The following is a 27,941-nucleotide window of genomic DNA, read 5'->3' as shown; positions in this document are numbered from 1 at the left end:
ATGTTCATACAAACGTAGAGAAAATATTAATGCATTTCTTTAGGATAAATAATGAAAATATTGCTGATATAAAGGCACAAACAATGTATTCACAATTTATCAATATGATAGTTTACAAATCTGTAATAACCAATAGGCCTATTTCAGATGCAAATACAACCTACTTTTGGCCTTTGACCATGAACTAACTTGGCCCATCATGAATCGTTTCTCTAATTGCATGTGTGCGCTGGAAGGAAATGACTAATTAAATAAAATGTTGCCATTAGGGCATGTAACATTTGTTTTGTATTGATATTGTTACTAATCACGGCGGTTATATTGTCATAGGAGCGTTATGACCAATAGGGGTGTTTTTTTGTTTGTTTCATAGGCGGGTTTTCTGTATTAAGGTCAATTGGATTGGTTAGTTGACGAACCCTCGCCCCGCCCAGTGAGGGCTAGGGAGAGCATGCTGAGGGAGGGGGCTAAACTGAGCTGATCCCACGTGTGACGATTCTGTTCCCGGCTCAGTAATATTCTCCCAGTCGGGCTGTGCATAGCTTTTGCAGTGTCTGTGTGTGTTTGTTACTGTAGTTACTGCCTATAGTTTGGTTAGCTATGGAAGGAGACGGGAGTCAAGTTACATCTGGAAGCCCAAATGATTCACAACATGACCCGGGGTAAGATGATAACAATTTCGACTTTCCTTTGTTTATTGTATTTTTCATCTGAGAATGTCTGAGAGAGTGCAGTGCTGGATTCAACTCGCAATGCGCACATCACCATCTTTCCTTCCGGATGCAGTTAGTAGCGATGAAGCTTCTGCTTTGCTTTGGAAGATTACAGTAGCAAGTGTGGCCTTCCCCTTTTAATAAGATACATTATTGCTATACAGCGATTTTTGTTTTCTCTCTCTACTCGTTAAGATCGCTTTTAGAAGTAGTTAGTCGTCAAAATGGCCGATCTGACATCTGTACTCACTTCTGCTATGTTTTCTTCTTACAGTAAAATGTTTATTGGTGGCCTCAGCTGGCAAACCTCACCAGGTGAGACAATTATTCCCTTACATTTCCCATGTTTCTTATTTTGTTACAATAATTGATTGTGCATGCTGTGCTCGCGTTCTCTGTGTGTGCAGTAGGCAACTGTATGGGATATCTGGAGTCCCTCTGTTTGCGCGCAAGGTTATTTTACATTTCCAATCATCTGAAGTCCTCTATTCGACCCCTATGTGTTTTTGAAACACACTGGCAACAGTATGACAACCATTTGTTATTGACTAATTATCCGACATATTTTCTCTGTTCACAGACAGCCTTAGAGACTATTTTAGCAAATTCGGAGAAATAAGAGAATGTATGGTGATGAGAGACCCCACAACAAAACGTTCCAGGTAAAAGGTTTTTACTTTTGCTTTCCAGTTGGTGAAATGCTATCCTACACTTGTGTAGTTTATATGCCACATATTAACCCGGGCTGTTTGTCCGGGGTTGTGTTTGACAGAGATAAATTAGCTCAAAAGATAGCTGCGGGTGAATGCAGTTTGACATTGACTTTGGGACCGAATTGCAATGTTGGTGTAGTGTTTCCCCCCTCTCCTATAAATCAATATAAAGTCAAATAACTTATATATCAGTGCCCGCAATCACTATAGTAATCTACAATTTAGGTAGATATTATCTCTATCATTTGAATGAACAGTAGTTAACTGGGACAGTGTAAATACCTGATGTCCAGTAAAAAACATTTAGCATGTTCATGATATTCTTGATAGGCTACCATATGTTAATACTCTGAGAGAAACAGTTGAGCTTATATTTCTACCTTCTCACGTAGTCTATGTAAATAATGTGTGACCTAATTGGTTGTTTCTCTGTATTTCTTTGTTTTGCAGAGGATTTGGATTCGTTACGTTTGCAGATGCTGCCAGTGTAGATAAAGTCTTAGCTCAACCACACCACGAATTAGACTCAAAGACGGTATGTCTGTGTTTTGATGTCATTTGCAATGATATTTTACTGTCTGTGTTGCACGTTTTAAAATATGAATCATTGCCTTTATTCATTTCACTGTCATGCTTGAGATATGACACTGTAATAATACTGTAATATAAGTTCCACGTAGCAAAATGATACCACATTGAAACCAACAACAACTGCAGTACATCCATGTGTGGCAGGTGGCATCTCAGAATGCTCACATGCCATTTGCCAGTCACTGGGTTGGCCCTCTTGGTAAAGAGCTATTGGTGAAATTATTTATTTGATCAAAGCTGTAGATGTGGAATTAGTCCATGATATCACCATGTGACCCCCTTCATGTAAACTATTGCGGTAAAACACCCCGCAGGGGTGAATCTCATATCTGCTCAATTTCCCTTCTCCTCTGAATGAATGAAGGTGACACGCCCCCTTTCCCATCTCCCAGTACCACTCCACATGTGCACATATCCCATGTCACTCACATGGGCTTTCTCTCACAGGCCTCCTCCATGCATATAACCTGTCAGATCGTACACATCACGCTGTTTGATTCATATCGCGTTAATGGAAGTGGGAAGTTGCAAATGTGATTCTATTACATAAATATTGATGCCAAAAGGTCCATTAATCCTGTAAAAGATTTGTTATTTCATTACATCAAATGATATATACTTTTGTATAAGTGTATTTGAAATATTACAAGTGTTGCTTCCAAGTTAAAGTCACAGTACATTGTCAAGTTTGTTAAAACCTATTTCCTGTCTTATAATGTCAACAAACCTGATGCTTCTCCTATCAGCTTACTTCATGTATTCTTCTATTAACAGGCACACACATACACACACACATCCCGATTTAGTCTGTTTTATCAAAAGCCTTGAACTATTGTGTCAATGTGGCAGTAGATAAGTCATTAAAGGATGTCAGTCATTTTTGAAGTTCTGTCCGTGTAGTGATGGATTAGAGTTCAGTTGAGACCATAATTGTCTGCGATTTCTGCTCGGTGGGTGGTGATATCCAGTCATGCTCAGACAGCTCTGGAGATGGAATAGTGCATACCGAAAAATAGATGCTTTGTTAGCAGCCTTCTGTGAAAGCCAAGTTCAGATGGGAGAGTATGTCTTTAAGATATATTTGGAAAGACAAACATATTGTACTTCAGCAGGCGGTGCACAGTTCCAGTGGAGCTGGGCTGAAAGCAGTGCGAGAACTTGTTGCACGGCTGTCCTCGGCTGATTGGCAAGTCACTGGAGGGTGCTTGTAAAAGCTTTCCGTTTTTATCTCCATACTTGAAAGCGAAAGAGGAGCGGGTTCATGTTTTGAATGTTATTAAAGGAAACCAGCATCTGTAAGCTGTTGTAGACAATCTTGGGTTGTGCAATGCATATAGCAGGGAGAAAGCCCCAGAGTGCTCTATTTAATATGTGATTATTACACACTCTATGACAGATGTTTCCTATTTAGAGCTCTGCTACATATAATAATAATGGCATACATGTATGAATTAAATCATGATAAATAGCCTACACGCATGCAGTATAAATACTGCAGATTAGCATGTGTTCTATATGTACTTCTGCATGGTACGTATAGTGTGGATATACTCTTTATACATCTAAATTAGGGAGTTGAAGAACTCTTTCTTTGTGATAATGAATAGCCTATGCTTTTGTAAGCTTAATTGAATCGCACTCCTTTTCCCCCTCAAGGTTATTGACAGCACTCATACCAATTGACTTTATTTTCTCTATAGAGATGAGAAGTGTCATCTGGTGTCTTTGCTTGGAGATGTGTCCTGTATCCACATGTCTTGCCGTAACTGAACAAGGAATACGACTCAAAGATTTAAAAAATTCTGCCTGGCAAACTAACCGTTAGTAAGTAACAATTGAGTAGCTGGTAATTAGAAATATTGTCAAATAAAACACTGGTATTAGTTCCGTTGAATTTACTGTTTTGATTATTTAATAAAAAGTATAAATAAAGCTCTCGCCTTAATAAAGCCATTTGGTTTCCATTTTGTTCATACATTGTTTAATAAATACAATTTCATTTGAGTGAAGTAAACTATAATTGAAAAGACAGGTTACAGCTTGGTATATTATTGTATGTAGACACATCTTGCAATCATGTTTTAATGATTAATTTGTTTATTTTCTTCCACAACACTACACATGTATTACTTTTAGTTGAAGTTCCTTTACACTAAGGTGTGTTGTGTAAATAATAATGACATAACGACATATTGAGAAGCGAGCGAGAATAGCCCATGAAAATCATAAGGATTATAGTTCTAAAAGCACAATGATTTATCAGTTGAAGAGAGGGAGGATGTAATGTTATTTGTATGAGCTGAGTTATTGAAGAACCTAAGGCATGGCCCTATTGATACTAAGCAATACTGAGATCAACATTTGATACTTCCTGATGTGACGCCGAGGCAAAAGAGGGCACTTTGCCAGTACGCAAAGGAAGTGACTCTACATCACATAGACCTGAACCAGCATTTTCTGCCTTATATTCCATTAGTCATTCGGCAGAAGCGCTCGTGTAGCATGTATGTCACACGCTGTATATTCTAACTCCTGTGTTAAACAGTGCCTTGCAGTCTCTGATGCTGTATTGTACCAGGTGTCTCTTCTAAAAGAGATTTGATCTTTGTGAGACTAAACTGGACACGCAATACCCTACAAGTCTGAAGGTTTAGAAAGAGCCTGAGGGCTTATGTAACATTAAATACAATGTGAAAAAACTTTACAATTCTCTTCTCATCCAATGGTACAGTGTTCTTAAACCGACAATATTGGATATTTTGTACAGCCTAGTTCCGAGCAGTATTACATTTTACATAGATATTCCTGCTTTGTTTTTTTTGTGGATGTTCTCTCGTGCTAATGGTCTCAGTGTGGAAGGAGGGTTACCCCGTGGAGAAAGATATCGGTCAGAGACGTGGACAATGAGCACAAGTATGCTTTCATAATGCACACACCATCATAACGTGCCACAGCTATTGTTCAATCCCCCTGATAGCCTGGGTTGCTTTCTGTACGGTTATGAAAACAGAGTGCTTTCAGACCGGTATGAATGTGAATGGAGACATATGGCCAAGGAGAGCTCGAGGCTTCAAAACACACATGCCAGCAATTCGGAAACATATTTTGAATGTTATATTTCATTTTATGTTATGTCCCATCTGGAATAGTATAAGTTATCTTTTTACGTACAGTTATTTAAAAAAAGGATGACGAACATGATTTGAATTGATTCAAATTCTTCTTTATGTGAGGAGTTGTAGTTTTAGACTACTGCATAACAGTATCCATTATCAATGACCAGGTCAGGATTATTCCGTCTGGACCCCTGCCAGAGGAGATGTATTATACTCCTAAATAAGTCTTATTTTCTGACAAAACAAAGGTAGCCTATTTCGCCCACAGATATTTTCAGCCATTATTGGATGACCTCTGGCCAAACCCTGTTTGCTGTTTTGATGTAGTAGTTTCAAAAGACAGAATGTCTCGTTGAGGTGAGGGGGATGAGGCCAGAGAGAGAGAGAAACAGAAGAAAGGGCTGTTGCAGCTCCTCTGGACAAATCTAAGCCTCCTCTGTCGGATATCAATTGAAAATAATGTCAGCTGTGAGCTCACCTCCACCGTGCCACTTGTTGGTTCATGTCTAGCAGGTGCTTTGTCTTCAGTTGATCGTGTAAGCTATACCTGCCTTTTTCAGCCTTAGATTCAACAGATCCTCTGAGGGAATTGGTCTTCTCCTCAGACTTTAATTATTTATTTACAGTATTCAGCATCTAAACAGGCAGTGCTTTTTTCATTATCATAATTTGTTGCACTGATAATACATTGAAATGAAACAACACAGACATCATTATTTTTTACAACATCAGGGTTATTTTTTAAACAGCAGGGTAATGCAGGCTTCGGAATAGCCCATATGTGGGTAATAAATTGCTCGGGAATGATTTAACGTCCCCCCCCAAAAAACTGTTTTGATGAGGGCATGCTAAATTGCCTCAAGTGAAATGATGAGGCTTCATTTGGGTATTTGTTGGCAGTGCATTTGACATTGGTAATAATACTTGTGTGTGTATGAAAACCGTAGGGAGATTGACAGAAAGAAGCAGAAGATTAATCAGTATATATCAATGCTTCCTACATCGCTCTAAACACACATCAAAACAGTCAAGAAATCAAGCTTTTTGATAGACCATTTTTGTAGCTTTAAAAACCTATCTTAATCTTAAGCTGCCAGTATAGAGTGAGATCTGTGACGAGAGAGAGTTTACCCAGAAGCTGCAATAATGTATGAAATCCTGTTGGAAAATCTGAACTAAGGATGTAAGCAATTGCCTTCTGCCTGGATCTTACACAATCGCACTGTGAGAAGCCCTCTGAGACCCTGCCGTAAAAAGCTGTAACAGAAGATAAGAGAAGAAAAAATGAGAAGGAATGTATTGCTTTTGGTTTGTTCTCTTTTATTAGTTTGACATACCTAGTTGGAAGATGTTGACTGTAGAGCTTGAGAAATAGCTATTTTTACACTTTGGGATATGATCCATTAGGGGACGGAGCTATCGATGTGTATGCATTGTAATTTTTACCAGAATTGATACATTATTCTGCACTGATTGAAAATACTATGCTATTGTTGGTGGATTTGTTATCATTTCATGGATCTAGAAATGATCCCCTCATTGCAATGAGACTCAGTGATTTATATCCTACTGGTGAGGGGAAATAGTACCTCTCGAGATCAATTATTAACACAAAGAGCAAACTGCTATTCCTATGGAAGCGTGTAAATGGAATAACCTTTAGTTCCAGACATGCTTTAGTGTACTGTTGTAATGTGAAATATTAGGCCTATATTAAATGTAATTCCCACATAAACTTCCAATTGACATGAATACTTCGACAGAATGAAAACAATCTGTAGAATGTACCCCCCCCCCCCTTTGGCAAACCTCTCAAAAGAACCATTCATTTCCTAGGCTGTGACCTAAATAAAGGTTTGCTTCTACAAGCTTTATCAACAGATCCCATACTAAGTCATCATTACATAACACAGCTACACTGGTCATCTGGACAAATGACTGCATTATCTGGCCATTTTAATAAACAAACAAAATGTGTGCATTGCTAATTATTGTCTATCCAATTAGTTGATTAGTAGTGATTGTATGCAGAATAATTCTTTGTCAAGTTCAAAATCCATTGTGGATTCGATTGACATGCGGCAACTCTAAACTGTACCACCTTCACTGCTACTCTATTTAAAAGTTGAACTGTAGCAGAAATGCATGTTGACGTCTTGAAATGGAAAAGTACCGTATGACAGAGAAAAAACAGACCCATATCCAGCTGTGTTGATATTCAGGTGCTGGTGTGTAGGTTGGAAAGGTAAGACACCACCAAGTATGACGGCTTTGATATTCAAAGCGTAGGCCTATAGTGTTGTCTTTGCACAAATATGCCCAGCTCCGCTGTGTATTGGAGGTTGAATTGGTTATGCCTGAGGCTAATTGCTAAAACGAATCATTACATGGAATTCATTATGAGTAGGGTTGCCATACCCAGGTGTTATTCAATTCATCTCTCAAATTGACCTGATTTAGAAAGATGGCTAACAATCATAACGCCGCAAGATAGAAATAGGACAGAGAAATATGTTCCTGCTTCGTTCTCACATGTTCCTCTTTCTCATTTGACTACAAACACGTAACAGGTGAAATGAAAGCTACGGTTGGCTGATCTTCCCAGATGGTAACCTTTGTCTCTGTTTCCAACTGAATCATTAATTGCATTCATTATTGAGGAATGTTTTTCTTTTCTTAAAAAAAAAACATTCTTAGGAATATGTGATATTAGTGTTGTCTGTGAGATGTAGAGGGTTTATAGGAGGACTATGTTTTTTCCAGCTAATGTGACAGGTTCTCTTCCAGCACAGTTCAACACTTACTCCATCTTTTTGGCTTCTTTTTGTAAATTGAGAGAGAAATCTCAGGCCTACAAGTGAGACAGTCTTGATCTGTATGATGATGCTGTGGTTGATTACATACAACCTGTAGGTATGCAAGTCTTTAAAATCCTCACAGAGAAATATGCAGCAACGTAAAGGGTTTGCACTGCTGAACACAAAGTCATTTTCTGCAAGAGAACAATTTCCATCTGTTGCCGTTCCCCCTTCAATAGCTCTGCTTGGATGAGATTGTTTGAAACTTCTCTTTTAAGAGCCTGGTATTAAAGTCAGGAGAAGGCAGCATGACATTGATGCATGAAATAGTTTATTTTCATTCTGAATGCAAGATTGATAAGGCTGCAACCGCACGCCTCAATACCAGCTAAACAGAGGAAGAAAAACACTTGTCCGAGACCACAAGGCAAAGACAGAGAAACAGGTTGATCTGATGCACCTTCCTGCTTATTTCACAATATCTGGAGTTATTGTCACAGGCCTCAGACTCCTATTTCCAACCCTGAAATAATCATTTCCTCCAAACATTCCAAGGCACTGTTCCCATTTTGTGATCTCTCAGCATCTCTCAGCATCAAAAGGATGGCACGTATTTTGAAGTTTTAGGAATGTTGATGTCACTTTGGAGAAACATTATCATTCTACCTCTGTTGCTACAATTATCTGAATGTTGATGCACAATTGACAATTTCTTAACACATTCCTTTATGTTTCTATCTTTCACAGATTGATCCTAAGGTTGCCTTCCCCCGACGCGCTCAACCCAAGGTAAGAGCAAACCACCTCACTTACTGTTAGTGCTGCTAACTGACCAGTCAGACTCTTTCTCTAAAGCGCTTGTCTTTATTAGCAACAGGACTCATTTCATTTAGGAAAAAGCACTCCAAAGGCACTTGTGCTATGAGCTTGGGAGCACTTCCAGCACAGTTCAATGTGTTTCTAGACTAATCATAGTATGATGCCTATTTGTGGGTTTATAATGACATAGAAGAAGAGATGATTATGCTTGTGTTACTATTAAGGAGAAAAACATGGTCAGCAGTCTCCTTTGGAGACTTCCCCTATGCTGATCCCAATTTGACCAAAACCAAGCAATTATAATAGAGAGGTGATATTTGACATGGAGATAACTCGTTAATGATGAGAGTATCATCTTTCATAATGGCTTAATCGTGGCTCGGTCACTGGTCGTTTGCGTGTGCTACACACACATGCTTGTGCCACACACAGACACTCTGTTTGGGGAGGTGGTGTTGGTAATCATGGTGTAGCTGCAGTGTTGAGAAGTGTCTTCTTCATCCCCTCTGACAGGCTTTGGGTTAGAGGGGAGCACCTTTAGGCCAATGTAGTGCTCCTCACATCAGACCTTTTAGACCTGAAATGGGTGGAGATCGATAAGGGATTTTTCTCCTTCCCACCGGCTCACAGGGAGGTGTTGTTACTGAGCGGTTCTGGTTTCAAATGGGGAATTGGCAGTGAAAGCTTTCAAAGCCAGAGCACATGGTGTCTTAAGGGTGTGGGCATATGGTGGAGAAACTACCAGGTCTCCTTTTTTTCACTCCTTCATTTGCCTGTTTGTCGCTTTAACCTTTTCTCTTCCTCGGCTTGTCCCTGAACATCTAAAACACATCAAAAACATTCTGTTCTCTTACATGTTGGTCTCAGCTAAGGACCAACATGTAAGAGAACAGAATATGTTTTGCCTTCAGATTTTGGGATTTCAGTTAAAAGGAATGCAACCTCCTCCCTGGAAGGCATAGGTGTTGTGCTTATTCATTTAAACCTTTCACGACAGTATGCTCTGTTTAGCTGGGACCAACATGTAAGAGAACAGAATCACTCAGAAATACATCAGTTTTTTCACAACCTTATAAACATCCAGTGTCATTCTCCTGCTCTTGTTATATCAATGGAAGAAATGAATGACACCTCAACAGAATTAATACAGTAGTACAGAAGAACCTGTAGTTGAGATGTTTTAGTCAGGCTGTAGGGCAAGCTCATTAGAGGAGAAAGAGTTTTTTATTTGTAGTATTAAGAGAATGTGGATTTCAAAGGATATCAGAGCAATAGGATTAAGGCTGATAGATTAGCATGGCATGGCTTTCTCCTTCATGTTCAATTGATTTAAGGCCTTTATAAGCAGTCTGGGTCTGAGGTTGCCATTTAGAAAACACTCTGTTTTTGAATATGTCATTGTTTCTTCCTCATCCTCTTCAGCCTTGCTGCTTGTTTCTGTTGTTTAAGAGGCCTGTCCCCAGTGAGAGATGGGGTTCATTGGGGCAGCTGCTAGGGCAGGCTGCAGGTGCATCCGTGGCGCTGGTTTGGGTAACAAAAATGGTGCATCCGTGGCGCTGGTTTGGGTAACAAAAAATGTTAAGAGACCTATCGGCTTTGGGTTCCTCATGGGCTCACACAGTCCGGACTGTGACTGTGTTGCCCCTATAGATCTGACGGACTGTGTAGCCCCTATAGATCTGACGGACTGTGTAGTCCCTATAGATCTGACGGACTGTGTAGCCCCTATGATGTGTGTAGCCCTATAGATCTGACGGACTGTGTAGCCCCTATAGATCTGACGGACTAGATCTGACGGAGCCCCTATGATCTGACGGACTGGAGCTAGCCCCGGACTGTGTAGTCCCTATAGATCTGACGGACTGTGTAGCCCCTATAGATCTGACTAGATGTGTAGCCCCTGATCTGACTGTGTAGCCCCTAGATCTGACGGACTGTGTAGCCCCTATAGATCTGACGGACTGTGTAGCCCTATAGATCTGACGGACTGTGTAGCCCCTATAGATCTGACGATCTGACTGTGTAGCCCCTATAGATCTGACGGACTCCCCTATGATCTGACGGACTGTGTAGCCCTGACGGACTATAGATCTGACGGACTGCCCCTGATCTGACGGACTGCCCCTATAGATCTGACGGAGATCTGATCTGGACTGTGTAGCCCCTATAGATCTGACGGACTGTGTAGCCCCTATAGATCTGACGGACTGTGTAGCCCCTATAGATCTGACGGACTGTGTAGCCCCTATAGATCTGACGGACTGTGTAGCCCCTATAGATCTGACGGACTGTGTAGCCCCTATAGATCTGACGGACTGGACTGATCTGACGGACTGTGTAGCCCCTATAGATCTGACGGACTGTGTAGCCCCTAGATCTGAGATCCCTGATCGGACTGTGTAGCCCCTATAGATCTGACGGACTGTGAGCCCCTATAGATCTGACGGACTGTGTAGCCCCTATAGATCTGACGGACTGTGTAGCCCCTATAGATCTGACGGACTGTATAGATCTGAGCCCCTATAGATCTGACGGACTGTGTATCTGCCCCTATAGATCTGACGACGGACTGTGTAGCCCCTATAGATCTGACCTATAGATCTGACGGACTGTGTAGCTGTGTAGCCCCTATAGATCTGACGGACTGTGTAGCCCCTATAGATCTGACGGACTGTGTAGCCCCTAGATCTGAGATCCCCTGATCTGACGGACTGTGTAGCCCCTATAGATCTGATAGATCTGACGGACTGTGTAGCCCCTATAGATCTGACGGACTGTGTAGCCCCTATAGATCTGACGGACTGTGTAGCCCCTGATAGATCTGACGGACTGTGTAGCCCCTATAGATCTGACGGACTGCCCCTATAGATCTGAGCCCCCTATAGATCTGACGGACTGTGTAGCCCCCCTATAGATCTGACGGACTGTGTAGCCCCTATAGATCTGACGGACTGTGTAGCCCCTATAGATCTGACGGACTGTGCCCCTAGCCCCTGTGTAGCCCCTATAGATCTGATCTGACGGACTGTGTAGCCCCTATAGATCTGACGGACTGTGTAGCCCCTATAGATCTGACGGACTGTGATAGATCTGACGGACTGTGTAGCCCCTATAGATCTGACGGACTGTGTAGCCCTATAGATCTGACGGACTGTGTAGCCCCTATAGATCTGACGGACTGTGTAGCCCCTATAGATCTGACGGACTGTGTAGCCCCTATAGATCTGACGGACTGTGTAGCCCCTATAGATCTGACGGACTGTGTAGCCCCTATAGATCTGACGGACTGTGTAGCCCCTATAGATCTGACGGACTGTGTAGCCCCTATAGATCTGACGGACTGTGTAGCCCCTATAGATCTGAGCCCCTATAGATCTGACGGACTGTGTAGCCCCTATAGATCTGACGGACTGTGTAGCCCCTATAGATCTGACGGACTGTGTAGCCCCTATAGATCTGACGGACTGTGTAGCCCCTATAGATCTGACGGACTGTGTAGCCCCTATAGTCATTTAGCAGCTGCGGGTCTAATTCGTTGACGCCCCTCCAAAAAACACGATCATAAAACAAATCTATGCTTTTCTGGATGGTAAAACGTTTTCAGTGTAAACTTAAATGACTAAAACCAGGTATAAAGTATATAGAAAAGATAAATGAACTATGTATTCATACGATCCTCGTTGAGAACTAACAACGACCAAAATAAAAACTAGACAGTCAGGGAGAATCTAAAATTAATGTTATGGCATGGGGCCACCATTGATTTTTTAAAATAATCTTTGAGTCACTTGCATAAGAACACCGAATAAACCATGGCCAAATGTGTTGAATTTCAGGAAATTATAAGTTGAATAACAAAGTGTGAGGGATGGGCCTGGAGAAATGTAACCTCTCTCAAATTTATAGACAGAGCTATGGATAGAAGGACTGACCATCCATGATATCAAAATAATAGTTCTAACCATGGTTGTTTCTACACTGTTTGTTTACGTTTGCATTGTTTACAAACATTGGTGTAAAACAAACTTATATTTTGGTACGACAGTTGAACCAAGCTTACGAGGCATTTTATAAGTTATATGCTTCAAGAATCAATGGATACAGATAATTAATTTATAAGTCCAAAAATGGATGTAGCAACTGCTGATTGCCTCTTTAAAACAGACATTATTCTCTCAGCCCCATCCATGACAAAATGTGTCGAATTGCAGGAAATCGCTTCAACCCCCTCATGGAAAACTTGGATCTGTACAGTGTGATGTCTGTGTGAAGTGAATGGAGGAGGAAAGGTGCTGTTTCTCTCTTCTCCTCCTTTGTGGAGCTGTTGTCTCTGTGTTTTTACAGGAACATGAAAACTGTGGGCTGATGTCTGCCTGCTGTGTTTAGAAACCAAAGTGATAGTTGCTGCCCACATCACTAGAGATTGGTTTCTCAGCAGCTCGTTTCGTTACCGATACCGTCGCTGACAGTGTTGTTGTTGTTTTCGCACGGCGGAATCACAGACAATCATAGCGCGTCCCAACATGATTTTAATTGCCGGTGGGACTGCGGCCACTTTGCTGGGAGATGAGCTCTGATGACTTGTTATGGAAATGAAAGGAAGGAGCTGGGCCACTCAGAGAAGACGAGCAGCGCAGCTTAAATAACCCCTTCCTGCCCGCCCGGCTAGCTCACCAGGGGCTGTTTGCCTCATTAGGCTTCACTAGCAGCCACTAGTCGCCACATCAATGGCAGTCATTGGGCTGCACTGATGAGATGAGCCTCTCTGTAGTGTACACAAATAGATATGTTCTGGATGTATTGAACAGTGGGAGATAGACTGAATGAACTAAAAAGGAGTAGGACTGTTTACTTGGCTTGAAAATCACAAAGTTTTCAGAGTTTTATTTGGTGCTGCATTACAGTATATGTAGATTTGAATAAGGGAGACGGAGTAACCTTCAAATGTTGTCTGCAGCTAACTAAGCGTACCGTAGTAGGCCTGAGTGGAAATAGATCTGGGTTATCAGTCATAAATACCATCAAAGCAGTGGCCCAGATTTCCCTGTGTGTGTCAGCTGTGTGCTCTGCCTGCCTCTCTCTCTCCCTACTGCTGAGGGACTGCTGCGGCTGCTGGTAGTGTAGAGGGTAGGGGGAGGCATGGCTGGAGTTGATACTCTCTGGAGGGGCTAGAATAGATTCACTCTAACACCCCATTCTCCCTCTTCCTCATCTGGTACTGGTCCCACACCTCTTTCTCTTTCTTTCCTTTCTTGTTGTGTGCTTCATTTTTTGAGCTGGAGAAAAGCTCCCAGGTGTCCCATAGTGCTGGAGCTGGGGACAAATGTGTTGCTGAGGGAGAAAACTCCTCGCCAGGTTTTTAATGAAGTACAAAGGTGACGCTGTGTGAAGTACAGACAGAACCCCCCACTCCCCTAACATATAGACACACATGTTATGTTCATCTGTCCTCGGGGGGGACCTCAAATGTATTTCAGTTCAAAATCGTATTTTCCCTCACCCTTACAATAACCCTTACCATAACCTTAACCCGTAACCCAAACCCTAAACCTAACTCCTAACCCTAACCCTAACCACTAACCCCTTCCATAACCCTAAACCTAACCCCTAAGCTTAAATAACCTTTGTCCTCATGGGGAAATATCCCCACGAGGGAGAATTTTCCTTGTTTACTATCCTTGTAGGTACTTTGGGGGATTTTTAGGTCCCCACAAGGATAGAAGAATCACACACACACACACACACACACACACACACACACACACACACACACACACACACACACACACACACACACACACACACACACACACACACACACACACACACACACACACACACACACACACACACACACACACCATAGGGAATGCTTTGCAAAGAAGAAAGACCCAGGAGTGCAGTTCTCTACTCCAATGCCCATTTAGGAAACCTGCTCAAGGGCTGTTCTCCTACATGCTCTACATTCTTACTTACAGTGCCTTTAGAAAGTATTCACACCCCTTGACTTTTTCCACATTTTGTTGTGTTACAAATTGGGATTAATATACATCTCTTTTTTTACGATCTACACAAAATCCTCGGTAATGTCAAAGTGGAAGAAAAACTCTAACATTTAAGATGAATGAAAAATAAAAGGCTAATATATCTTGATTAAATAAGTAATCATCCCTCTGAGTCAATACATGTTAGAATCATCTTTGGCAGTGATTCCAGCTGTATGTCCCTAATAACTTGGCACACATGGATTGTACAATATTTGTCCATTATTATTTTTTAAACTCTTCAAACTCTGTCAAGTTGGTTGTTGATCATTGCTAGACAGACATTTCCAGGTCTTGCCATAGATTTTCAAGCAGATTTAAGTCAAAACTGTAACTCGCCACTCAGGAACATTCAATGTTGTCTTGGTAAGCAACTCCAGTGTATATTTGGCCTTGTGTTTTACATTATTGTCCTGCTGAAAGGTGAATTTGTCTCCCAGTGTCTGTTGGAAAGCAGACTGAACCATGTTTTCCTCTAGGATTTTGCCATTGCTTAGCGCTATTATTTTTATCCTAAAACAACTCCATAGTCCTGCCGATGACGAGCATACCCATAACATGATGCAGACATCACCATGCTTGACAATATGAAGAGTGGCACTCAGTGATGTGTTGTATTTGGTTTGCCCCAAACATAATGTAAACAAAAATAAACAGTTTTACTTTTAGTGCCTTATTGCAAACAGGATGCATGTTTTGGAATATTTTTTTTCTGAAAAGACTTCCTTCTTTTTACTGTCATTTAGGTTAGTATTAGAGGTCAACCAATTATGATTTTTCAACGCCGATACCGATACCGATTATTGGAGGACCATAAAAGCCGATACCGGTTAATCGGCCAATTTTTAATTTTTTAATTTATTTGTAATACTGACAATTACAACAATACTGAATGAACACTTATTATTTTAATTTAATTTTAATTTTAAATTTTAGCCCTTTTTCTCCCCAATTTCGTGGTATCCAATTGTTGTAGTAGCTACTATCTTGTCTCATCGCTACAACTCCCGTACGGGCTCGGGAGAGACGAAGGTTGAAAGTCATGCATCCTCCAATACACAACCCAACCAAGCCGCACTGCTTCTTAACACAGTGCGCATCCAACCCGGAAGCCAGCCGCACCAATGCGCCGGAGGAAACACAGTGCACCTGGCCACCTTGGCTAGCGCACACTGCGCCCAGCCCGCCACAGGAGTCGCTGGTGCGCGATGAGACAAGGACACCCCTACCGACCAAGCCCTCCCTAACCCGGGCGACGCTAGGCCAATTCTTGTTACATTGCACAACCATCAATGTTATGTCATAATTACGTAAAATTCTGGCAAATTAGTTCACAATGAGCCAGGCGGTCCCAAACTGTTGCATATACCCTGACTCTGCATGCAATGAACACAAGAGAAATGACACAATTGGAGTGCATTGAGAGGCAGGTGGTTAGAGCGTTGGACTAGTTAACTCTAAGGTTGCAAGATTGGTTCCCCCGAGCTGACAAGGTGAAAATCTGTCGTTCTGCCCCTGAACAAGGCAGTTAACCTACCGTTCCTAGGCCGTCATTGAAAATAAGAATGTGTTCTTAACTGACTTGCCTAGTTAAATAAAAATATTTAAAAAAAATAAAAAATACATCTGCAAAATCGGCTCCCAAAAATACAGTTTTCCGATTGCAATGAAAACTTGAAATCGGCCCTAATTAATCGGCCTTTCTGCTTAATCGGTCGACCTTTAATTGATACACCATCCAAAGCGTAATTATGTCACGCCCTAATCAGTTTCACCTGTCCTTGTGCTTGTCTCCACCCCCTCCAGGTGTCGCCCATCTTCCCCATTTCCCCTGGGTACTTATACCTGTGTTCTCTGTTTGTCTGTTGCCAGTTCGTCTGGTTTGTCAAGTCAACCATCGTTTTGTTTCTCAGCTCCTGTTTTTCTCCTGTCTCTCTTTTCTCGTCCTCCTGGTTTTGACCATTGCCTGTCCTTACTCTGAGCCCGCATGCCTGCCGTCCAGTGCCTTTGCCTCTACTCTGGATTACCGGCCCCTGCCTGCCTTGACCTGTTGTTTGCCTGCCCTTGTTGTTGTAATAAACATTGTTACTTCAACACAGTCTGCATTTGGGTCTTACCTGAAACGTGACAAATGAATAACTTCACCATGCGCAAAGGGATATTTAGTGTCTGTTTTTTTAAGTTGTACCCATCTATCAATATGTGCCCTTCTTTGCAAGGCATTTGTGGTTGAATTTGTGGTTGAAATTCACTACTCGACTGAGGGACCTTACAGATAATTATATGTTTGGGGTAGAGAGATGAGGTAATTCAAAAATCATGTTAACCACTAGTCCATGCAAATTATTGTGATTATGCACATTTGACTCCTGAACCTTTTCAGGCTTACCACGATAAAGAGGTTGAATACTTATTGACTGAAGACATTTCAGCTTTTCATATTTGATTAATTTATAAACATGTATTAAAACTAAATTCCACTTTGACATTGTGGGGTATTGTGTGTAGATCAGTGGCACAAAATGTACATTTAAATTCAGGCTGTAACAACAAAATGTGGAAAAAGTCAAGGGGTGTGAATACTTTGTGAAGGTGCTGTACTTTTCTCTTTCTCCCTCTGTCTCTCACCCCTCCTTCCATCTCCTCCGCTTTGTTCACTCTTGGCAGCCTCTCAGAACCTGGTGAATCCGCTGTTACGCCTCACTCAGTTATGTTGTTTGTCTTTAGGTGATTATTTCAGTATCATCATCTCAGAATGATTTTCATTTCAACTGACACAGCTGACTGCTGGGAATATGAAACCATGGCTGCCAGCTACTCTAAATGTCCATATGAGTTTATTAAAAGAACTAGATTCCCTGTTCAAACTCAGTCGTGCACCACTGCCAGAGTTTGAAAGAATATTGAAGGACAAAAGTATTTTATATATAACATAATACTTTTTATAAACTGGGTAGTTCGAGCCCTGAATGCTGATTGGCTGAAAGCCGTGGTATATCAGACCGTATACTGTACCATGGGTATGACAAAACATTTATTTTTACTGTTCTAATTACGTTGGTAACCAGTTTATAATAGCAATAAGGCACCTCAGGGGTTTGTGGTACATGGCCAATATACCACGGCTAAGGGCTGTGTCCAGGCACTCCGCGTTGCATCTTGTCTAAGAACAGACCTTAGCAGTGGTATATTGGCCATACACCACATCCTCTCGGGCCTTATTGCTTAAATATAGAACAGAATACTTAATATAGCACATATCTCTATGTACAGTATATCTCTATCTTACGTGTTATCACATTGGGTGATAGTAGGTCATCTTTCCATTTCTCTGAGACTGGAGACAAGCATTCGCAGACAGCAACACAACCTCACTATTTCTAATGGAAAACATACCCTATGTGTGTTTCTGTTTTCCCTCAAAATGAATGCACTTCTGAAATGGATTTTTACAACTGACAGGAAGTGCATTGACTTTTCACTGAAAACAAGAAACAATCCGATAGCTGGCAAAGTTAACTTGGATCAGGGTGAGGGAAAAGTCGATCAATCAGTGTTCTGTTGATGGGATTTCTTTATCGTCACCTCCCTCTCACCTCCTGGCGAAAAAGGTTTGTAGCCGACACAAACAAACCGTCCAGATGGAGGGAGACACAGAGAGGTGTTTTCTCCCTGTGGTAATGGATGTGGTAGAGTGTCAGGAGATGTGTTTAAATCCCTGACCCTACTCTGTTCCAGCTTTGAACGGCCTCAATAAACTGGTCCAGACAAGAATGAGGCCAAAGCCCAGGCATATGAATGACTGTTTGTTGAATGGTCAGACAGAAAGACATTCAGAAGAGACTCAGTCTGTCAAAGGACTTCTTAGTAATTGATACTGTTTTCTCTTCTACACATTGTCATTATACGATGCATCATGTCTGTGTTTCTGTCTGTGTGTCTGTGTGTCTGTGTGTCTGTGTGTCTGTCTGTCTGTCTGTCTGTCTGTCTGTCTGTCTGTCTGTCTGTCTGTCTGTCTGTCTGTCTGTCTGTCTGTCTGTCTGTCTGTCTGTCTGTCTGTCTGTCTGTGTCTGTGTGTGTGTGTGTGGTGTGTGTGTGTGTGTGTGAGAGAGAGTGAGAGAGAGTGAGAGTGAGAGTGAGAGTGTGAGTGTGTGTGTGGGTGGGTGTGTGAGTGAGCATACATTGTTAGTCTTAATAGTCTTAACATTGTTAGTCTTAATGTGTTTAGCCTATGTGTGCCATACAGTAATATGCATGTTCTCTCTGTGTCATGCCTGTGACTGTGCTGCTGGCTCCTGAGTGCTGGCCCCTCTCCCCACCTCTCCTCTCCCTGGTCTCTTTGCTGTGGGTCGAGGGTAATTAGGTTTGGTGGGGGGTTCAGGGCCGTGTTCTGTACTTATCAATGGCAGCAGGCCTGCAGTGGACAGCAGGGAGGGGAAGGATGGAGGGAAGGAGGGCAGGGAGGACAGAGGGCTGCTGGAGCCTGGCCCTGCTAAACCTGATGCTGACTGACAGTAATGAGGAGACCCAGGCCAGCTAGCCAGGAGGGAGGGCTATGTCCCCCTCCACACAACTCAACCCCCTCATCACGACTAACACAGCTCCTATATCAGATCCCTCTTTTTATATGACAAATGCTCGCACGCACACATTGAAGGAGCAGCCCCACCCCACCGCAACCTTTCCCCGACTCCGTTCACCTGCCTAGGAAAATATTAAACTCTGACTGAATGGTAGATTTGCGCTTTTAGTTAATCTACACTTAGATTTCAGATGATGGCAAATGTACATCTTATGACACCACTGACACATAGTTATAACCTTGCTGTTCTGCAGTGTGTTATTTTTGCCCTCACATTGCCACTGAATTACGCAGAGCAGGCCCCAGCGCCACAGTCTCGTACAGCATTGTGGGAGATGGAGTGGGGGGTAGATTAGTTTCAGTGTCGGGGACAGACAGGAGGAACCAGATGGAATCTGGGAGCTGAGACAGCGTTCTGTTCTGCAGTGAGGAGAGTAGCCTACCGGGACAGGGACAGGGCAGAGCTCACCCAGTCTGTCTCTGGTCAGAGAGCACCACATTCCTGGAGGCCTGAACCCGCTGTGGCCTCTCCCTGTCCTGGCACGGAGCCTCTGATCTGGGGCACGGGACGGTCAGGGGAGGGCATGAGGGGCCATGCACTCTCTGCTTCTGACACACAGCAATAAACAATCTCACAGACGCAACAAACAAGTAGATATTTGTCATCCCCTGTCTTGGGCTTGACTTTTGTTATGATAGTTTTTGAGAAGGGGGTGGGTGGGTATTTGTCACACCTGATGACTAGGCACAGCTGTGCCGCCAGTAATTATCCATTTTCTGCTACACTTGTCTCAAGAAGTGATTTAAGTCCTTCGTAGAGGGAAATCTCTACTGCTCCAATCCTACCCAGACACACTGCTCCCCACAACCATTTCAAATAAATGCAGCATTAAAGTTGTGAAGTAAAGGCTAGGACTGTATTTCTAATCCAGAATGCATTAGAGAAGATTTGAATAATCTTAAAAAGGCCTAGCGGTATGGTCTGCCTAGCATGTTTCTTTTGCAGTGACCTTCATGTCTGACCTTGACTCTTATCTCTTTCCATTTGTATTCCAAGTGGTTTCCCCTCATGTAAATAACAAATACCACACCATAGGACTTCATCTAAACAATGTTTTGGGCGTAGTGTTAGTCAGAGATAAATGTACAGGACCTAGGATGGATTTTCCTCTGGTTTCTGGCTGATCTAATGCTGAGTGCCTGCCAGACCTATTAGAGCTCCTTTGGAAGAGTGGACAATTATATCGGTTTGCCCATGGGTTCACTCTCCAAACTTCTGTAGGCTGTAGCTGTGGCTGTAGCTATGGCTGTAGCTATGGTTGTAGCTGAGGCTGTAGATATGACTGTAACTGAGGCTGTAGGCTGTAGCTATGGCTGTAGCTCTGGTGTAGCTGAGGCTGTAGATATGACTGTAGCTGTAGGCTTTAGCTATGGCTGTAGCTCTGGTGTAGCTGTGGTTGTAGCTGTAGTTATGGCTGTAGATATGACTGTAGCTGTGGCTGTAGATATGACTGTAGCTGTGGCTGTAGCCTTAGTTATGGCTTTATCTGTGGCTGTAGATATGACCGTAGCTGTGGCTGTAGATATGACTGTAGCTGTGGATGTAGCTGTGGTTGTAGCTGTGGCTATGGCTGTAGATATGACTGTAGCTGTGGCTGTGGCTGTAGATATGACTGTAGCTGTGGCTGTAGCTGTGGTTGTAGCTGTGGCTATGGCTGTAGCTGTGGTTGTAGCTGTAGCTATGGCTGTAGATATGACTGTAGCTGTGGCTGTAGCCGTGGCTGTAGATATGACTGTAGCTGTGGTTGTAGCTGTAGCTATGGCTGTAGATATGACTGTAGCTGTGGTTGTAGCTGTAGCTATGGCTGTAGATATGACTGTGGCTGTGGCTGTAGCTGTGGCTGTAGATATGACTTTGGCTGTAGCTGTGGCTGAAGATATGACTGTAGCTGTGCCTGTAGCTGTGGTTGTAGCTGTAGCTATGGCTGTAGATAGGACTGTGGCTGTGGTTGTAGCTGTAGCTATGGCTGTAGATAGGACTGTGGCTGTGGTTGTAGCTGTAGCTATGGTTGTAGATATGACTGTAGTTGTGGCTGTAGCTGTGGCTGTAGATATGACTGTAGCTGTGGCTGTAGATAGGACTGTGGCTGTGGTTGTAGCTGTAGCTATGGTTGTAGACATGACTGTAGATGTGGCTGTAGCTGTGGCTGTAGATATGACTGTAGATGTACCTGTGGCTGTAGACATGACTGTAGATATGACTGTTTATGTGGCTGTAGACATGACTGTAGATGTGGCTGTAGCTGTAGATATGACTGTGGCTGTGTCTGTGGTTGTGGCTGTGGCTGTAGATATGACTATAGCTGTGGCTGTAGCTGTGGATGTAGCTGAGGCTGTAGCTGTATCTGTAGATAGGACTGTAGCTGAGGCTGTAGCTGTAGCTGTGGCTGTTGCTTTGGCTGTAGATATGACTGTAGCTGTGGTTGTGGCTGTGGCTGTAGATATGACTATAGTTGTAGCTGTAGCTGTGGCTGCACATATGACTGTAGCTGTGGCTGTAGCTGTAGATATGACTGTAGCTGTAGCTGTGGCTGTAGATATGACTGTAGCTGTGGCTGTTGCTGTGGCTGTAGATATGACTGTAGCTGTGGCTGTAGATATGACTGTAGCTGTGGCTGTAGATATGACTGTAGCTGTGGCTGTATATATGACTGTAGCTGTGGCTGTAGATATGACTGTAGCAGTGGCTGTAGATATGACTGTAGCTGTGGCTGTATATATGACTGTAGCTGTGGCTGTAGATATGACTGTAGCTGTGGCTGTAGATATGACTGTAGCTGTGGCTGTATATATGACTGTAGCAGTGGCTGTAGATATGACTGTAGCTGTGGCTGTAGATATGACTGTAGCTGTGGCTGTAGATATGACTGTAGCTGTGGCTGTAGATATGACTGTAGCTGTGGCTGTAGATATGACTGTAGCAGTGGCTGTAGATATGACTGTAGCTGTGGCTGTAGATATGACTGTAGCAGTGGCTGTAGATATGACTGTAGCTGTGGCTGTAGATATGACTGTAGCTGTGGCTGTTGCTGTGGCTGTAGATATGACTGTAGCTGTGGCTGTAGATATGACTGTAGCTGTGGCTGTAGATATGACTGTAGCTGTGGCTGTAGATATGACTGTAGCTGTGGCTGTAGATAATACTGTAGCTGTGGCTGTAGATATGACTGTAGCTGTGGCTGTATATATGACTGTAGCTGTGGCTGTAGATATGACTGTAGCTGTGGCTGTAGATATGACTGTAGCTGTGGCTGTAGATATGACTGTAGCTGTGGCTGTAGATATGACTGTAGCTGTGGCTGTAGATATGACTGTAGCTGTAGCTGTAGATATGACTGTAGCTGTGGCTGTAGATATGACTGTAGCTGTGGCTGTAGATATGACTGTAGCTGTGGCTGTAGATATGACTGTAGCTGTGGCTGTAGATATGACTGTAGCTGTGGCTGTAGATATGACTGTAGCTGTGGCTGTAGATATGACTGTAGCTGTACAGGCCACTAGGACTGCGGTGCTGTATTGAAGGATCCAAGTTGTCATGGCTTAAGAGCTCACTCTTCCCTCTATACAGAAGCAACTCATTCTCATCCTTGTAACCAATATCTGTCAATACAATGGGCAGAATTCTGTGTCAATTAAAATTTGATACATAGATTGATACATTATTTCATTGGATGACAGTTTGAATTGCATATGTAGTTGTATGATTTGACTTTTTATTCTTTGATAAATCTTCCATATGGAACTGTTTCTCTACCTGTAAATTACACTTTGAATAACCTCGAAGTTGTGTGTCTCAATAGAGAATGAAGTCAGTATGAATTTTCATCCCATCCACATATAAATATTAGTACAGTCGAGTTGTGATGTTTTATGGTGGCACCGTGTCATTTTTAGCCACAGCAAATCTTAAGCTTTTGAAACATGAAAAGCGCAGTGCAGTCAAAAACGTGATTTCCCTGTTTTATTTATATTTCCACTCTATGAGGTTTGAATAATACTGTAAATTGTGAAAATGATGATAATGCCCTTGTAGTGTAAGAGCTGTTTGAAAAGGTACAGTAAGGTACTTAATTGTTATCCAGAAATGATTTGATATTGAGGTAAAAATGGCTGCATTGGACCTTTAAGGTATGCCTATTGCTGTAATATTTAACAGAGCTGTCTGCTGACACAACATGGAAGAGCTCTCTCTCTCTCTCTCTCTCTCTCTCTCTCTCTCTCTCTCTCACTCTCGCTCTCTCTCTCTCTCTCTCTCTCTCTCTCTCTCTCTCTCTCTCTCTCTCTCTCTCTCTCTCTCTCTCTCTCTCTCTCTTGCTCTCGCTCTCGCTCTCTGCTTGCTGAAACAGCTGAGCTGCCATTGAGTCCCTGGCTGAACCCCAGTGATGCCGCTTAGAGGAACACAACCGCTGGAGGGGGAACGCGTAACTCTTTTAGAGCATTTGCATCGCATGTAAATCCATCATCCCAACAGCAGGCAATTCCCAAGAGGGTCCAAATTGGCCAAACTAAACAAATGAATGGGATAAAGTAAACCTGTAGTTGACATTGTAGCCACTGCTACCAGAGGGCTATGGGTGCAGCGTGGAGCATTTGAAGGGGATAGGAGGGGTGAGAGGGAAGCTCATGCCCTCCAGTGCTGTGATCTTCAGAGATACTGTAGGTTGACTTGTCCATGAAGTAGTCCTGACCTGTTATGTCCTTGACCTCGTAGCGGATCACCTGGTTCTGCAGCCTCAGTGGCCTGTATATATGTGTGTGCTTGCATGTGTGCGCATCTTCTCTCCTCTCCCTCCTGTCCTCTCGCTCCTGTCCTCTCTCTCCTCCGTCTCCTCTCCTCTCTCTCCTCTCCTCTCTCTCCTCTCCTCTCTCTCCTCTCCTCTCTCTCTTGTCCTCTCTCTCCTCTCTCCTGTCCTCTCTCTCTCGTTCTCTCTCCTGTCTTCTCTCTCCTGTCCTCTCTCTCCTCCCTCCTGTCCTCTCTCCTCCCTCTCCTGTCCTCCCTCTCCTCCCTCCTGTCCCCTCTCTCCTCCCTCTCCTGTCCTCTCTGTCCTCTCCTTCCTCTCCTGTCCTCCTACTCCTGTCCTCTCTCTCCTGTCCTCACTCTCCTGTCCTCTCTCTCCTCTCTCCTGTCCTCTCTCTTCTGTCCTCTCTCTCCTGTTCTCTCTCTCATGTCCTCTCTCTCCTGTCCTCTCTCTCCTGTCCTCTCTCTCCTGTCCTCTGTCTCCTGTTCTCTCTCCTGTCCTCTCTCTCCTGTTCTCTCTCTCCTATTCTCTCTCTCCTGTTCTCTCTCTCCTGTCCTCTCTCTCCTGTCCTCTCTCTCCTGTCCTCTCTCTCCTCCCTCTCCTCCCTCCTGTCTTCTCTCCTCTCTCTCCTGTCCTCTCTCGCCTCTCTACGGTCTTCTCTCTCCTGTCCTCTTTCTCCTGTCCTCTCTCTCCTGTTCTCTCTCTCCTGTCCTCTCTCTCCTGTCCTCTCTCTCCTGTTCTCTCTCTCCTATTCTCTCTCTCCTGTTCTCTCTCTCCTGTTCTCTCTCTCCTGTCCTCTCTCTCCTATTCTCTCTCCTGTCCTCTCTCTCCTGTCCTCTCTCTTCTCTCTCTCCTGTCCTCTCTCTCCTGTCCTCTCTCTCCTCCCTCTCTGTCCTCTCTCTCCTCCCTCTCCTCCCTCCTGTCTTCTCTCCTCCCTCTCCTGTCCTCCCTCTCCTCCCTCCTGTCCTCTCTCTCCTCCCTCTCCTGTCCTCTCTGTCCTCTCTCTCCTCCCTCTCCTGTCCTCTCCCTCCTGTCCTCACTCTCCTGTCCTCTCTCTCCTGTCCTCTCTCTCCTGTCCTCTCTCTCCTGTCCTCTGTCTCCTGTTCTCTCTCCTGTCCTCTCTCTCCTGACCTCACTCTCCTGTCCTCTCTCGCCTCTCTACGGTCTTCTCTCTCCTGTCCTCTTTCTCCTGTCCTCTCTCTCCTGTTCTCTCTCTCCTGTCCTCTCTCTCCTGTCCTCTCTCTCCTGTCCTCTCTCTCCTCCCTCTCCTCCCTCCTGTCCTCTCTCCTCCCTCTCCTGTCCTCCCTCTCCTCCCTCCTGTCCCCTCTCTCCTCCCTCTCCTGTCCTCTCTGTCCTCTCCTTCCACTCCTGTCCTCCTACTCCTGTCCTCTCTCTCCTGTCCTCACTCTCCTGTCCTCTCTCTCCTGTTCTCTCCCTCCTGTCCTCTCTCCCCTGTCCTCTCTCTCCTTGCCTCTCTCTCCTCCCTCTACCTCTGCTTCTTCTCTAGTTTTCTTTCCTCTCCCCTTTATTGAAATGCATATCTCTTTCTCCTTCATGCATCTTGCTAGTGTTCAGGTTTCTGTGTGTGTGTGTGTGTGTTGTTTTGAGCCTGGCCGAGATATATGTGGGGCTGTAGCTGTACAGGCCACTAGGACTGCAGTGCTGTATTCCAGGATCCAAGTTGTCATGGCTCTAAGAGCTCGATCTTCCCTCTATACACTCTTAGAAAAAAGGGTTCCAAAAGGCTTCTATGGCTGTCCCTATAGGATAACCCTTTTTGGTTCCAAGTACAGATGTGGGATCTTAATTCGATCACCCTTTTGTTGCTGTGAATTTCCCTGTACAGCAGGAAATGCTAACTTGTAGTGTATTTAAGGTTTTAAAAGGCTTATAAAGTTGGTAAATAGACTTTAAAATGTCAGACTTGATTTGCCCTAATGAAAAAAGTATCCCCCTACAACAAATGTCCATTAATTATAATCCACATAATAACGCAAAATTGCTGTTGCTGCAGGATTCCTTTCCTGCTGTAACAAACTGGCACACATTAAGATCCTACATCTGTAGGACCCTATTTTGGTTCAATGTTCAATTGTTATCTAAGAGTGTATAGTAGCAACTCATCCTCTGCCCTCTTCTGCTTCAAGCTTTTTGTTGCAAACTTCATTCAGACTTCATTGTTTTTTGTAACCAAAGTCTGTCCATTCAAATTCAATGGGCAAGATTTTGTCTCAATTGAATTGGTTAGTGTGTGTATGTGTGTGTATTGTTTTGAGCCTGGCTGAGATATATTTTTGTTCCGTCTAAATGTGACTCATAACGGACAGCTCTTCACTGATACCCCCCAGTCCCCTCTCTTCCTCTCATCCTCACCCACTCTTTCTCTGTCTTTTCCTTTCTACTGTATCTCCTCACCCATTTGTTCAGTCACACTCCCTCTGTCTTCCTTGTTCTATCCCTCTCTTGCTTTCACTCTCCTCCTTTCTCACCCCCCTGTTCTCCTCCTTTTCCTCGGCTTGATAAATCTGATGCTAAATATAGAAGCATTTCTTCTCTGCCAGAAAGACATTACCGGCTCTCAGAGAGGGAGTAATGTATTTTTAGATGAAGTTATGAACTTGCTGAACGTGCTGCCAGCCTTAAGTTTAAGCAAAGGTAAATGCAGACTTATCCTGCTCCATTTACACTGAACAATTAGGCCTAATCTCCTTCTGAGACGCGATACTGCCGCCTAGGTATACTGAACATTAAACCCTGTAATACCTTGTGCTTGGCAAGACATGGGTGATGACATGCAGTAATGCTGATACATCTCATAATGCCGTCTATCTTACTACTAACTTACTTGCCCCCAAATGAAATTTCTCTGAAAAGGGGCACATCCAAATTGACAGAGATTTCTGACTGTATTTGAGTTAGTGTGCCATCACTATGTAAAGTAGGGCTGTGCTACTTAAGACTATGCAGACTCGTCTGGCCCAGTTTCTAATGAAATATCCCTCTGACTGGAATTACTCTCTAAATCGGCTTGGAGTGCTTTTACTCCTTCATCTCCATTAGTATATTTTGATAATACTGGGTAAAACTCCATACGCTGGGTAGAACTTCATATGCTGGGTAGACATTCATATACTGGGTAGAACTTCATATACTTGGTAAAACTCCATACACTGGGAAGAACTTAATATGCTGGGTAGAACTTCATATACTGGGTAAATCTCCATATGCTGGGTAGAACTTCATATACTTGGTAAAACTCCATACACTGGGTAGAACTTCATATGCTGGGTAGAACTTCATATACTGGGTAAATCTCCATATGCTGGGTAGAACTTCATATACTTGGTAAAACTCCATACACTGGGTAGAACTTCATATGCTGGGTAGAACTTCATATGCTGGGTAGAACTTCATATACTGGGTAAATCTCCATATACTGGGTAGAACTTCATATACTTGTTAAAACTCCATATGCTGGGTAGAACTTCATATGCTGGGTAGAACTTTATATACTGGGTAAATCTCCTTATGCTGGGTAGAACTTTATATACTGGGTAAATCTCTATATGCTGGGTATAACTTAATATGATGGGTAGAACTTCATATACTGGGTAAATCTCCATATGCTGGGTAGAACTTCATATGCTCGGTAGAACTTTATATACTGGGTAAATCTCCATATGCTGGGTAGAACTTTATATGCCGGGTAGAACTTTATATACTGGGTAAATCTCCATATGCTGGGTAGAACTTCATATGCTGGGTA

The 27,941-nt window shown here is 43.2% G+C and overlaps 1 protein-coding gene across 16 annotated transcripts in view; it reads left to right on the top strand.

Annotated features, from left to right (window-relative positions):
• Positions 1-478: 478 nt before the first annotated feature.
• LOC115105761 (RNA-binding protein Musashi homolog 2) overlaps positions 479-27,941 on the top strand; it is a 392,467-nt gene continuing 365,004 nt past the window's right edge. For all 16 annotated transcript variants that reach the window (XR_003859911.2, XR_003859910.2, XM_029628126.2 and 13 more), the window contains exons 1-5: positions 479-662; positions 988-1,028; positions 1,294-1,375; positions 1,877-1,961; positions 8,679-8,720. Coding sequence is in view for 14 of the 16 variants with exons in the window: in XM_029628126.2 (XP_029483986.1) it covers positions 601-662; positions 988-1,028; positions 1,294-1,375; positions 1,877-1,961; positions 8,679-8,720 (312 nt within the window). In the remaining 2 variants the exon portion in view is untranslated. The remainder of the gene's footprint in view (positions 663-987; positions 1,029-1,293; positions 1,376-1,876; positions 1,962-8,678; positions 8,721-27,941) is intronic.

This window comes from Oncorhynchus nerka, linkage group LG22 (genome assembly GCF_034236695.1).
Source record: "Oncorhynchus nerka isolate Pitt River linkage group LG22, Oner_Uvic_2.0, whole genome shotgun sequence".
Classification (NCBI taxonomy): domain Eukaryota; kingdom Metazoa; phylum Chordata; class Actinopteri; order Salmoniformes; family Salmonidae; genus Oncorhynchus; species Oncorhynchus nerka.
This window is presented reverse-complemented; position numbering and strand designations above follow the sequence as displayed.